General features: G+C 49.0%; 1 protein-coding gene across 3 annotated transcripts in view; it reads right to left on the reverse strand.

The window, feature by feature from the left end:
* Nucleotides 1-14,944, reverse strand: part of PDS5B (PDS5 cohesin associated factor B) — a 772,490-nt gene that overhangs the window by 457,036 nt on the left and 300,510 nt on the right. For all 3 annotated transcript variants that reach the window (XM_086935125.1, XM_086935124.1, XM_086935126.1), the window contains exon 13: nt 11,691-11,804. In XM_086935125.1, coding sequence (XP_086791251.1) covers nt 11,691-11,804 — 114 coding nt within the window. The remainder of the gene's footprint in view (nt 1-11,690; nt 11,805-14,944) is intronic.

Consider the following 14,944-nt stretch of genomic DNA (forward strand, 5'->3'; position numbering starts at 1 on the left):
AACAGGCCATTCTCTGGATGACCCCACTGCTGGAAGTACGGGTGGAGTACTGATGGATGTATCTCCCGCTCGTGCATTTGGTGGCTGTACCTGCAGAGCAGGTCCGCCATCTGATTGTCCTTGCCTGGGAGGTGTTCCGCCATGAGGAAGATGTTCCTCTGAATGGCCCACTTCCACATGCTCGGAGCCAGATGAGACAGCTGTGGAGAGTGTGTACCTCCCTGTTTCTGAATGTAGTACATTGCAGTCAGGTTGTCCGTCCGGATCAACACGACATTGTTGCACAGATGTACCTTGAATGCCTTCATTGCTAGGAAGATAGCCATCAGCTCTAGAAGGTTGATGTGCATCTGCTTTTGTTGCGTTGTCCATAGTCCTTGCACTGTGTAGTGGAGTACATGAGCTCCCCAACCCTGGAGAGATGCGTCCGTCGTCAGAATGATCTGTGGCACAGGCTCCTGGAACGGTCGTCCCTTGCAAAGGTTTTGTGGATTCCACCAATGCAGAGAGTTGTATGCACGACCGGTTACCAACAGTAGGTCTTTCAACTGTCCATGAGCCTGATTCCACTGACGTGCTAAGCACTCCTGAAGCGGACGCATACGTAGTCTTGCGTGCAGGACTATGAAGATGCAGGAGGCCATCATGCCTATCAACTGCATGAACACTCGTGCCTGAAGCGAGTGTTGAGGTCTGAATTTTTGTATCAGCGATTGAATGCTGCTGATCCTCACTGAATTTGGCTGTGCTGTGGCTGCCAGAGTGTTTATTGTTGCGCCCAGATACTGCCGTATGTGGGCAGGTTGAAGGTGGGACTTTGGGTAATTCAGTGAGAATCCCAGATCGTGAAGAAGGTGAATGGTGTGGGACATGTGGGCGGCACTGGATAAGCCAGTCGTCCAGATAAGGGTAGACGTGAAGCCACTGTCGCCAGGCACTTTGTGAATACCCTGGGTGCCGTGGTCACTCCGAAAGGGAGGACCTTGATTTGGTAATGCTGATTTTGAATGGTGAATCTTAGGTACTTTTCTGTGTGACGGGTGTAGCGGAATATGAAAGTATGCATCCTTCAGATCTAATGTTGCGAGGAAATCTCCCTGACTGAGCAACGGTAGCACCTGCTGCAATGTTAGCATGTGAAAGTGTTCTGATAGAATGTACTGATTGAGGGGTCTGAGGTCCAGTATGGGTCTGAGGGACCCGTCCTTTTTTGGGATCAAGAAGTACAGTGAGTACACTCCTATGCCTCTTTCTTCCACAGGCACAAGCTCGATTGCTCCTTTTTGCAGCATGACGAGTACCTCTTGCTGCAATAAGTGCAAATGCTCTGTGGACATAGGACGGTGTCTTGGGGGTATGTTGGGTGGAGTGGATGTTAGCTCCAGACAATAACCGTATTGGATAAGCTTTGTGACCCACCTGTCTGTGGTGATGGACTTCAAGACCGGCAGGAACTGTCTCCCCCCGACCGGTGTTGTATGGTCGGGGGCAGTGACAAGGCGTCACTGTTTGTTAGTGGCGGAGGATCTGGAGCTGTTGTTTCCACGACCTCTGCCCTTGGCGCTGTTTCCACGATAGCCACCTCTATTTTGTTTGGTGTATGTGGTTTGCGCCCCACCTTTATTGTACTGCATTTGCTGGGACAGCTGGCCTCTGGAAGCACCTCTATTGCTTGAGCGACGAAAAGAACCACCCCTGAACTGCTGGGACTGGAGAGCCCCCATAGACTTTGCAGTCTCCGTGTCCTTTTTGATTTTCTCCAAGGTGGTGTCCACCTCTGGGCCAAATAAATGGTCAGGGTTTACTGGTTGATTTAGGATGGTGGTTTGAATCTCTGGCTTGAACCCGGAGATCCTGAGCCAGGCATGTCGCCTCAACATGACACTTGTATTAACTGCTCTGGCCGCGTTGTCCAGGGCGCATTTGATAGAAGCATTTGATATGAGCTTCCCTTCCTATATGAGCATCTCTGCTGCCTCCTTATATTCATCTGGTAGGTGTTGCAACAGGGTCTCCAGTGTGTTGTAATGGGCCCGGTCATACCTGGCTAAGAGTGCCTGAGTGTTTGAAATGCGCCAGATATTAGCCGCCTGAGCTGCCACCCTTTTCCCTGATGCCTCTAGCACCTTAGATTCTTTATCAGGGGGAGGAGCATCACCCGTTGTTTATGAGTTAGCCCTCTTCCGGGCATTGGAAACAACCAGAGAGTCCAACGGCAACTGCCCTTTAATGTAGGTAGGGTCCCCAGGTGCTGGTTTGTTCTTTTTTCAATTCTGGGGTTAATCACCCTGGCCCTTGTAGGCTCCTTGAATATCTCCCCAGCATGTTTTAAGACACCCTTCAGAATAGGCAGAGTCTTGACAGTTCTTTCAGAGGTGGAAAAGGTGTCAAGCAAAAAGTCCACTTCAATAGGGTCAGCATGGAGCTGGACATCATGATTTTTGGCCGCCCTTTTGATAAGTGCATTAAACGCCGCTGAATCCTCAGTAGGCGATGTCTTTACAGCATACACATTAGTGTCTGGGGCAGTGTGTGGATCCACTGGGTCAGTAGCATCTGGCCAGGATCATCTGGATCAGTGTCCACAAGATAGCTGTACTCCTTATCATCACCCTCCCCTGCTTCCACATCAGAATAAGTGGGTGACAAATTCTGGCCACGTGGAGATATAGGTTCTACAAGAACTGGGGTTGTAGTAGAATCCTTCTTCTTTTTAAGTGGTATTTTATACGACTCCATGGGCTGTTCCGGGGCGATCTTTCGTTTATAAATAGAAAGTCTGCCTGTTTCGGCATCGATGAATTGTTCCTGTTGCTCTTCGAGAGAGGGTTGTCGATGCTTTGCCGTAGGTACCATAGTTGTGGGCTTTGGCTCCGTTGACACCTTCCTGGGCGCTTCGACGGCCATTTTAGGGCCGAAGGCCTTTGGCACCACTTTCGGCGGCAGCGTAAAGTGGATGGGCGCCGACGGCTTTTGCGGTTTCTCGGCAGTCTTTGGAGGTGGAGCATCCTTCGGTTCGACAGCCGAATCCTTCTCCCTAATGCGCTTTAGCGAGTCCGCTACTTGCTTCGAGAAGGAAGTGGGCGGCCGCGTTGACTTGACGGAATCCTTCGAGCCGCCGCCAGGCGTGGACTCGAGGGACGCACCACTTTTAGCCTTGTCCGGTCGACGCGCAGGCTCGAGAACTTTCTGAGCTCCGAGTCCTTTCTTGGTGTCGAGGGTTTTCGGCGCCTATTTTTTCGGCTCGACGACCTTGACCGATGTTTTTGGTGTGCCAGTCTTTGGCTCGGCGCCCTTTAACGGCTTCTTTGGGTTGATAACTGTTTTATGCTTCGTCGATGCCGATAGTTCAGAAGACTTCGAGCCGACCAAAGCAATACGCACTTTCGGTTTCGATTTTGACTCTTGTGCTTTGGGTTGCGCAGACACCGAAGCTTTCGGTTTGGCACCTAGCGGCTCTTTATAAATGTCCGAAGCCGGGCCCGAAGGCGGGGCTGTAGAACCCATTGGAAGATCTTGGGTAAGGCCATCTGGCGATCCCTCGACCTGAGCCTTTTGCGGTATTTTGGCCCCAGTATCAGTTTGTGGGCCTAGCTCCTCGCTTGAGCAGTCTTCCATGGCCCCAAAGGCCTCATCGTCGTCTCCTACCTCGTCGACGACGTCTTCGGCATCGAGCATTTCAACATCCGCGTCGTAGTTGGAGTCGACCTCCGATGCGGGATTAGACCGGTTCTCTCGAACCTCCCGGTCTGCTTCCTCATCATCCTCTGTATCGAAAATGTTCACCGGGTCAGGTGCCGTCTGCTGTGCTTCTTTGCGCGCTGCGCGTCGAAGTCGAATCGTTTTCTTGGATCTGAAACAGGAACAAGCCATACAGCTGGCTTCATCATGATCCGGCGACAGGCACTTGTTGCACACCGGGTGAACGTCGATGTGAGGATATTTCGAGTTGCACACGGGACATCTTTTGAACGGGCTCCGTTCCATGATGGTTCGAAAAGCCACGCGGCTCCTCTGGATGTTCGGCTCGGGAACTGAGCTGGAACAGAACTGGGCACCGATCGCAAGACAATACCGACGATAAACTAAAAGCCTTTTGGCCAAATGAAAGTTTTATATCGATTCCGAACTTGAGTGAACCAATATGCATCCGAACACAATGGCGGAAAAAAACAATCTGGGGATGGAGTCGATGCCCATGCATCGACTCCATCCCCAGATTGTGGTCCAGGGGAGGAGCCACCTATCTCGTGATACTTCGAAGACTCTTCCAGGACAACAATTTGCGATCATCCGGACCCAACACTAGGCGGCGATCTATGCACAGATATGAATTCAGCAGCCCACATGCCTCGAACTCGCAGAGCCGCCTGGATCCGGATTCTGTGGGTGAGTCTTTGTTGAGCAAATCCGTTGCTCACGGGAGACAGTCTTTAAGAAGGTTGCAGAGCAGGTCCTTCGGGATCTGCTGGACACGCCGAGGTTCCGCTGTAGGCAGGTCGGAGTTGGGACAGTCCGGTAGGGCTGGGGCCAAAGCAGTTGGTGTCCTCTTCTTAGGGGGTCAGCAAGACACTTCGGCCCTCCTTTCTTCCCCGAATCGGAGACGGCAAGGTTCAGAGTCGCCCCTAAAGACTACATTTAGGGTTGTTAAAGGGGTGTGCAGGTCGGAACCAATGGGTCCCTTCCTTAGGGTGGGTACAACCCCTATTATGCAAGCCTCCAGAGGAAGGAGGGCATTAGCCTCTTCCTAACTGGCTGGGTCCCCTCATCTTCAATATGGAGGGGACTGAGATGTGCGCTTCACCTAGTCTTCCCCACCTTAGGAGTGGGGGTTGACAAAGGTGGGCATACCTTTCCTCCTAACTTGGTTTTCCCGCCGATTCTCCTGCCCAAAGTGGGGGGCAGAAACCGTGGGAGCCAGACGCTGGAGACAGCAAAAGGCAGCGGACAGCTTGCACAGGTGGGAGGCCTTTGAAGCTTTCTGTAACGGGGTGTACTGGCGTACCCCTCCTGAACAGGATGCAGGGACCCTTCAAGGACTGTCCAAACATACCCCCCTTCTTTCTTGCCCTTCACAGAACAACTTGCCTGATAACGACTGGGGAACAGGCTCTCGGGACGAGGAGATGAAAACGCACTGGCCCTTTAAATTACAGTCTGAGGACAAGTGGGCGGGGCTACACGAGGACGCCGATGCGTCAAATGCGGAAGTCTTGAAGAAGCCGGTGTGCTTGTTCACCCGGAGTGGAGACATGAGGAAGGAGAACGAAGAGGAGCGGAGAGAGCTGAGGAGTGTTGCAGAGACGAGGAGACGATCGGAGGAAGCAGAGAGCTGTGAAGAAGCGGCGCCTGAGACCGAGGTCAAGCCAGGAGGCAAACGTCCCCACGAGCCGCCCAGCCACACACCCGGGGGAGGTGTGTGGCTCGGCCAGGTACGGAGTAAAATCAGGGGCTGGGTTGGAAGGAAGGGCGTTTCCACCAATTAGTCCTGAGTATTCCCTTGTCCCGGTATCCCTTTCCCTGAGCACAAACCTCCCCCCTTTTTCACAGGCTGGACTTAGAGAGAGTGTGACAGGGGTTTGGGGCTTCCTCACTCCTTTTCCCCTGAACACTTGTAACTATATAGAGCGCCTTACTCACGGCTTGCTGTGTTTGTTTATATCGAGAGGCAAGACGGACATCGACGGAGCCTCAACTCGACGTAGCCCCGAAAGACATCGGAGAGGCGAGAAGGACAAACCCCGAAGCAGACTAGCCGTTAGAAGCCACTCACCCCGTCTAACTGTCCCTACCCGAAAAACGTGTACAGATTTACCTTTTTGCCACATTAAAGCCTACTAAAACTAAGAAACGCCTCCTGCCCATCACTCCCGCACCCGTTACAGTGGTGGAGAATGCGGGCAAAGAAACCATCTGTATAGAAAAGATGGAGACAGTAGTACAGCAATTGGTGAAGGGACAGGAGCGGCTAGAGTGGGTTGTGGAGCAGCAGTTGAATTCAGCACAAGCCGACAGGGAGATCCTAAAGAAAGCCTTGTCAGCTCGGCCAGAACCGTCTCAGCCCTGGGTGGATCCGGTATCACGAGGAGGCAGTGAAGAAAGACTCATCCCACATGGCTCAGCAGCAGTATCCCTCCAGAAGTATCACCCTGGTGAGGATCCAGACTCGTTCCTGTTGAATTTTGAGAGAGCGGCCAGAGCATGTGGATGGCCCATTAGCAAGTGGCCTTTCTTCCTGGCCCCGCTTCTCGTGGGTGAGGCCCAGGCCGCGTATCAAGTGGCCAATCCCACGGGAGACATCCCATATGCCGATGTAAAAAGAATTACACTGGACCATCTAGGCTTGGATCCAGAAGCCTACAGATTGAGGTTTCGGAAAGAACGGGGAGCCCCTGGAGAAAACCCCAAAACCCTTTTTGTGCGACTAAAGATGGCCGCAGACTAATGGCTCACCCCCTCCACCAGCTCCAAGGAGGAGATCATGGACCGTATATATTTAGAGCAGTACTTAGAAGCTCTACCCTATGCCACCCAACGGTGGCTTCGCCAGCACCACAACTTAACGACTACACAGGCCATTGATATGGCCGCCACCTTCGCCAGGGCCCAGCCCAAGACCCCCGGTTGGGACAGTGAGAAAAACTCCAAGCCTGGTCCCAAACCTGAGTAATGGCCTATACGACCTCTAGACCCACCACGGCCTCGCCCCTGGAGGCCCGAAGGCTCTGGGCCCCAATGCTTCGACTGCGGCAACTGGGGCCACATTGCACGCCTATGTCCGAGACGACGACAACAAGACGAACCCATGGAGGTGGGGTACCTGCCCAAAGCCGTCTTATATTCAGCTGAGATGGGGAGCTCGTACAGAGTAAGTGTCAGGGTGAACGGTTCCTCTATTCAGGCCCTCTTAGACTCAGGCTGCAGACAGTCCATGGTCCAGACCCAACATGTGGCCCTTTCTCAATACTTACCCAGGGAGAGGGTGAGCATAAGGTGTGTGCATGGAGACGTTAAACCATACCCCGTAGCCAACCTCCTGATACAGCCCTTGCACTGGGATCCCCATATATTACGGGTAGGGGTCCTATCTTCCCTCCCAGAGGACTTGATTATAGGGACAGAAAACCCCAGCTTCCTGCACCTGTTTAAGAAAAGTATAGAGCAGGTCCAGGTTCCCCCTTCCCGACCATCCCGATCTATAGACCCGTTCCCTGCCCTGCTGTCCCCGGACCCCTGGGTGTTGTACCGAAGCTTCCGATTCGCCCAGGCCAATGATCCTACCCTCTTCAACGCGTGGGAACAAGACCAAGACAACAAACCATCAAAATACCCCCGGTTCCTAATACAAAAGGACTTGTTATACCGACAAGGAAAGCAAGATGAACCAGCGCAACTCTTAGTCCCCGTATCCTTTAGGGACCAGGTATTATCCTTGGCGCACAGCCATCTGGTCGCAGGGCATACCGGAGCAGAGAAGACCACCCAAAACATTCTCCGGCACTTTTATTGGCCTCGAATCTATAAGGACACTGCGGTGTACTGCAAGGAGTGTAGCATATGCTAGAGGAAGAACATGACCAAACCGCCATCCGTCCCCTTGCAACCCCTACCCATTATAGGGAAACCCTTCGAAAGGGTAGGAATGGACCTTATCAGGCCTCTACCAAAGACACGGAAGGGATACCAGCACGTGCTAGTGGTCGTCGATTATGCCACAAGGTTCCCGGAGGTCTTCCCCTTAACCACTGCCACCTCGAAGCAAGTTGCTGAAAAGATGATAGAATTGTTTAGCCGAGTAGGATTTCCCAAAGAGATCCTGACGGATCAAGGCACACCCTTCGTCTCCAAGCTCATGAAGGAGGTCTGTAACAACTTAAACATACATCAGATTCGTACCTCGGTATACCACCCGCAGACCGATGGCCTGGTCGAGCGCTATAACCGAACCCTGAAAACAACGCTCAGGAAGATGCTAGAAGTCAGCGGGACCGAATGGGACCAGATAATGCCCCTAGCGCTGTATGTGATACGAGGCCAACGACAGAGTAGCACAGGAATATCAGCTTTTGAATTACTGTACGGCAGACAACCGTGATCCCTACTCGACATGACCAAGGAGGCTTGGGAGAACGAGATACCAGAAGAGACCGCCACAACATTAGACTACGCCCAGAGTCTCAAATCCAAGCTGGGAAAACTACGAGATCTAGCATATACGCACCTAGAAGAGAGCCAGAAGCGTCAGAAAGTAGCTTATGACAGAGGAAAGAAACGGAGGCAACTGCAAAAAGACGACTGGGCTTTGGTTCTCCTACCGTCTCCAACTCAGAAATTCCGAGCGGAATGGGTGGGACCAGATAGAGTGATCGAGGCAATCGGTAGAAAGAGTTACAGATTACAGATCAGCCCTTCCAAGACGCAGACCTACCACATAAATCTGCTCAAAAAGTGGTTGGGACCACTCCCGACGGGAGTGAACCTGGTCTCGGACCCCCCAGTAGGTTCTTCTACTCGGGATCAACTGGTGATCAATGATGAGCTAAATATACAACAGCTGACGGAGCTACAAGATACCCTGAGGGACCACGATTCTTTGTTCTCTAATGTCCCTGGAAGGACCTCTCTGGCCGAACACTGTATCGATACCCCACCTGTAAAAACAGTCAGGATCCGGCCATATCGAGTACCCGAAGCACGAAGAACAGCCACCTGGAAGGAAGTACAAGATATGTTGGACCTTGGGGTTATCCGCCCCTCTAAGAGTAATTGGTCCAGTCCGATAGTCATGATCCCTAAACCTGACGGGACCAGACGTTTTTGCATGAATTTCCGAGCCCTAAATGATATATCCAGCTTTGACGCGTACCCAATACCTCGAGTGGACGAACTCATTGAGAAACTTGGCGAAGCTCAGTATATCACAACCCTAGATCTCACCAAAGGCTATTGGCAGGTGCCCCTAAGGGAGGAGGACAGAAGAAAGACCGCTTTTTCTACGGATGACGGACACTTCGAGTTTACTGTCCTCCCTTTCGGGCTACACGGGGCACCTGCCACGTTCCAACGCCTAATGAATACCGTCCTGAAGAACTTCTCCGGATTCGCGTCAGCCTATTTAGACGACATAGTCATCTACAGCGGGAACTGGACAACGCATCTCTCCCACCTACACTCTGTGTTTAACGCCCTCGAAAAAGCAGGCCTGAAGGTAAATTTGAAGAAATCGCGTGTGGCGTACCAAAAGGTGAAATATCTGGGCTACGTTTTAGGACATGGCCTCATCGAGCCCCAGATCGAGAAAATACGAGCCATCGCGGACACCCCATTTCCAACTAACCGGAGAGAAAGGAGGGCCTTTCTCTGCCTAGTTGGATATTACAGGCGCTTTATCCCCCAGTTCGCCCACCTGGCCGCCCCCCTCACAGACTCCCTAAGACAGACAGGTAAATCCACCACTCCAATCCATCCCACTGAAGCCATGCAGAACGCTTTCCACCAACTGAAGGGCATCATTACATCCACTCCCGTCCTTTCATCTCCCGACTTCACACAACCTTTCTCCTTGCACACAGATGCCTCGGATTATGGCATTGGGGCTGTACTCTCCCAGAAGGGGACCGATGGTCTTGAACACCCCATACTATACATAAGCCGCAAACTGTTTCCCCGTGAGCTTAAGTATGCGACCATCGAGAAAGAGTGCCTAGCCATAAAATGGGCCGTTGAGAAGCTTGCATACTACCTTGAGGGACGCCCTTTTGACTTGTACACTGACGATGCCCCCTTGTTATGGATGAAATGTATATTGTAGGGTAGCACACCGTTGTTTGCACAATGTTTTCCAATCCTCAATGTTAACCGTTGCGTGCTCCCTGGAGACGTGCCCAGCCCGTACAGCACGTTAACAAACTGAACTACATCATAATGGCACACCTTCAGGCTCCAACCAGTGGCACAGCATAGCTCAATTGCATTTGCAGCCAAATTATGTACTTCATTTCTATTTCAGCACTTTACTCCTTTTTAAATTCTTTTTCCACTCGACCATTATTCGCTTTTTACATCCACAAGCCAGGAAACGCTATTTACCAAGTTTCTCATATCTGTGTAGGGCCATCCGAACCTCTTAACAAAGATACGACTGAAGCCAAATCCATTAAAAAGCAGTTTTAATTGTAACCCAATGCATTTCTGGCCTCTGGGTCCCTTCGTCAGGGGTAACTGCTAACAAGCTAACTTCGTTCTCCCTCCATCAGAAAGCAAAATGGTAAATAGCGTTTCCTGGCTTGTGGATGTAAAAAGCGAATAATGCTCGAGTGGAAAAAGCATTTAAAAAGGAGTAAAATGCTGAAATAGAAATGAAGTACATAATTTGGCTGCAAATGCAATTGAGCAATACTGTGCCACTGGTTGGAGCCTGAAGGTGTTCCATTATGATGTAGTTCCCTTGTTATGGATGGCCAGCAATAAATCCGATAACGCCAGAGTAATGCGTTGGTTCTTATCCTTGCAGTCTTATGCTTTCTCGGTTCACCATCGCAAGGGATCTGACAATGTGAGGGCCGATTTCCTCTCTAGGCATCCGCTCCCCGAACGTGAGCGTCCAATGGGGGAGGTGTGTAACGGAGTGTACCGGCGTACCCCTCCGGACCAGGATGCGGGGACCCTTCAAGGACTGTCCAAACATACCCCCTTCTTTCTTGCCCTTCACAGAACGACTTGCCTGGTATCGACTGGGGAATAGGCTCTCGGGACGAGGAGATGGAAACGCACTGGCCCTTTAAATTACAGTCTGAGGACGAGTGGGCGATGCTACAGGAGGACGCCGATGCGTCAAATGCGAAAGTCTTGGAGAAGCCGGTGTGCTTGTTCACCCGGAGTGGAGACGTGAGGAAGGAGAAGGAAGAGGAGCGGAGAGAGTCGAGGAGTGTTGCAGAGACGAGGAGACGATCGGAGGAAGCAGAGAGCTGTGGAGAAGCGGCGCCTGAGACCGAGGTCAAGCCAGGAGGCCAACGTCCCCACGAGCCGCACAGCCACACACCCGGGGGAGGTGTGTGGCTGGGCATCACGGTAGGAGAGATAACTAATTTCAAATATTCAATATAGGTTACACTTTCAAGAATGAAAGATCATAATGCGATGCTGGAAACATAAAAGCAGTCAGAACTTCTGTGGCTTTTATATAACAAGATATGATGCACTGAAGCCCTCCTTGCTTCCAAACTCCCAAAAACTATTACAAGACTCACACGATAAAACTAGGGGATGTTTTCACTTTCTAGTAATAGGTGATGCCCTAACTTCATGAGATTTTTTGCAGGAGAAAACATTCCTGGTTGGTATCGACATTGGACTGCACTAAGAGATTAATATATATTTTTTTTAGATGGAAACACGCTTTTGGGCATTTGGAGCATGACAATTGGTTCCAGATAAATGACACAAATTGCTAATTTAAGTCTATTAGCGAAAAAAACACCTGTCATCTGCACAATTATTTGGACACCTTTTACTGAATCTTCCGCTTTTATGTTAAAATCGGAGCAATTAAGTTACGATTAAAATGCATTCCAGTCTAACATTGCTTTTCTACATAGGTAAACATTCAAATACTATCAACATTTTATCTCAGTTAAAACAACTCTTAACTAAAAACAATATAGGAGTATTAAAGGAAAGCATAGACCTACTTTACAGCATTCGGGTCCAGTGTTGCATATAAATAGTACAAGCATTTCATTCGTTCTGTTGTATCTAAATTGTGAGGGACCATGTACTGCGCGAAGATGCGTTCGACAAGCAACCTAAATAAAATGGAATTGCAATTAATAGACAGTTTGTGCACAATCTGTACTTTCATCTATGTGCAGAGAATTTCATGCATAGACCGCACAGTAAACAAAACATACCGGAAGTCGTGCAGTCACATTTGCATTATAGCTACAGCACTCAAGTCACAATACTTAACTACTCAAATACTTTAAATAGGATTTTGTACAATTTTAAGAATCATCCCAAATGGGGCAAACCTAGATTTAGAAACTGGGTACCATACACATATGTGTCATAGAATGAATATAATTATTCATTATGATTATGCAACAAAGTATTTTTACACACACATATATACATATACATATATATATATCCATACTAATATAATAAAGAGGGAGCCCAAACCTTTGAGGCGGGTAATCTCAGGAACCACAGCACCAATCACAACACCCAATACAGCGTTGGAAAGGGCAGTTGCAGCAGAAGGACATAGGCTATGCAGACGCCCACCATATACATTTAAAAGGTGAAAGAACCGTGCCAGCAAAGTAGCCCCTTGTGGGCGTATCTGCGTTGTGCTGTGGGTGTGTGCTGGGGCGTGACAAACGCTGGGGCGTGTGGTACATTCAGCCCTTCATGCCATGTCTCATACTGTGTGCTAATCCCACCCCTGCACCCCATAATCATAACCCACCCTTACTCCTTAAAATACCCCAACACCCTTAAACACTAACCCATCTTAACCCTATAAATATACCCTGTACCCCAAAACCCCAACCTACCCCTAAACCCTAAAAATACCCCTGTACCCCAAAACCCAAACCTAGCCCTGAAACCTATAAATACCCCTGTACCCCAAAACCCAAACCTAGCCCTGAACCCTAAAATACCACTGTACCCCAAAACCCAAACAGCCCTGAACCCTAAAAATACTACTGTACCCCAAAACCCAAACATAGCCCTGAACCCTAAAAATACTACTGTACCCCAAAACCCAAACCTACCCCTGAACCCTAAAATACCCCTGTACCCCCAAACCTACCCCTGAACCCTAAAAATACCCCTGAACCCCAAAACCCAAACCTAGCCCTGAACCCTAAAAATAACCCTGTACCCCAAAACCCAAACCTACCCCTGAACCCTAAAATACCGCTGTACCCCTGAACCCTAAAATACCCCCGTTCCCCAAAACCCAAACCTAGCCCTGAACCCTAAAAATACCCCTGTACCCCAAAACCCATACCTAAGCCTAAAACTACCTCAGTACCCCATAACCCAAAACTATATCTGAACCCTTAAAATCCCAAAACATATACTTCAGTACCCCAAAACATATACCCCTATACCCATACTTACCTTATCCAAACATTAAAAAAAAACATGCTTTTACCATTCATGCATTTACAACGAATTTCGTTGTAAATGTATGCGTGGTAAAAGCATATCAAATGTAATGCCATGCGTTATAATGGCATTGCGGAGTCATGGTACTTTCGTAATGAAAGTATGCGGAGTGATGGTATGCGGAAAGAAAGTTGCGGAATAATGGGTGTTTACCCTCCCCGTTAAGTACATTGGTGGCACGGCGGCCCACATCTCCAGCATCATGCTCATATTTTTTCCACCACCCATTTGAAAAATGCACAGGTCTCTCTCATTGATGGCCAGCACCGACATACACTTTTAGACACACCTCCGCCACAAGTTCTAGAATTGCGAACTTTAGAGCTGGGGAGCTACATTCGAATCTCGGCATCAGCTCAACATCCTGTGATTCCAGGCAAATCGCTTTGTCTCCCCGTGCCTACCACAAATGAATGTGTTCTTCTGTAATGTAAATTGTGCTCATGCCATGTTGTCGAGTTCGCGCTATATAATATTGCAAGGAAAAATAAAGTAGGGAAACTCGAGTTCACACACTACTGAACACGCAATCTTAAGTGCATCAGCAGTGCACTGTGAATCGGAGCGTTTCACAGGCCTGTCACAGATAAGAAATGCTATCTAAACGAAATCCTACAAAACAATATACTACTGGCCGGCAGCAATTCATACCCGGACAACGTCGGGACGGGCTGTATATATATATATATATATATATATATATTATTTTTTAACACCCAGTGGCAGTTGCCACTGGGTATTTATAGTTAGGTCAGCTGTCATCTAGGAAAAACGTTTTTTTGTGTTGCTAATGACTTTACCTCGTTTTGAAGAATCTCCACAAAACTTTCCAGAAAGGTGCTAATTTTTGACTAGTTTGTGTATGGAAGGTTATGGGGTGATGCAAAGCGGGGTCCGAAAAAAAGAGGGGGGCCCAAACGCAATCTCCATGCATTTCCCACTGACTTATTTAGACAGGGATACAGCAAAAACTTCTGAATGGAATTACACCAAATTTAGCAAGAAGCTAGATCTTGGAAAGCAGATTGTTCTTTGTCTGATTTGGTGAAAATCCGTTCCGTTGTTTTTGAGGATTTAAGGTTTAAAAAATATAGATAAATAAATAGTTTATGTCCAGATATGCTCTGACGTGCCAATATTTAAAGGGAATGCTGATTGGTTAGTTTCAACCTGAACAATATGTTTTGACAGCCATTACAAGACTCAAGGACTTGATTCCGGTGTCCTTTTTAAATTAATTTACAGAATATCTAAGGGGGGGGGGCAGTGTGTGCACACCCAGAACCCACAGGGTATATGTGTGTGTGAGGGCAGGCGGGATGGGATTGAATTTAATCCCTGCATCTCCCTCTTCCCCTATTGACTGGTCACAACAAGGAAAACATGCTGATGCAGCCGTTTGACCCGATTCAAATGCATTGTAGTGAATTGCAGGCTTCAGGGGCACAGAATAGAAGCGATAAGAGATTTTAGTTACAATATAAAACATTCGTTGGTTTCACCATACTAATTTAGGAATTGTGGTGTGCTCTAAAGTGATTTTACCCCGTTAAAAATGCTGACCCTTTGCTGGAATTTCAGGTCTCATGTTTCAGAGAAAACGGTTTACGCTCATGATTTTCTCAGAGAGGTTATGGAAGGTGCTCTCTAAGATAAAATGAGAGCATATTATCTTTCTCAGACACGTGAGAATTATGTCTGACATTGACAATAAAACATGTGCTTTCATCAGGGCAGCCTATCAGTTGATTCCCCTGTGTTCTAC

The sequence above is a fragment of the Lissotriton vulgaris genome, chromosome 8 (genome assembly GCF_964263255.1).
Source record: "Lissotriton vulgaris chromosome 8, aLisVul1.2, whole genome shotgun sequence".
Lineage (NCBI taxonomy): Eukaryota > Metazoa > Chordata > Amphibia > Caudata > Salamandridae > Lissotriton > Lissotriton vulgaris.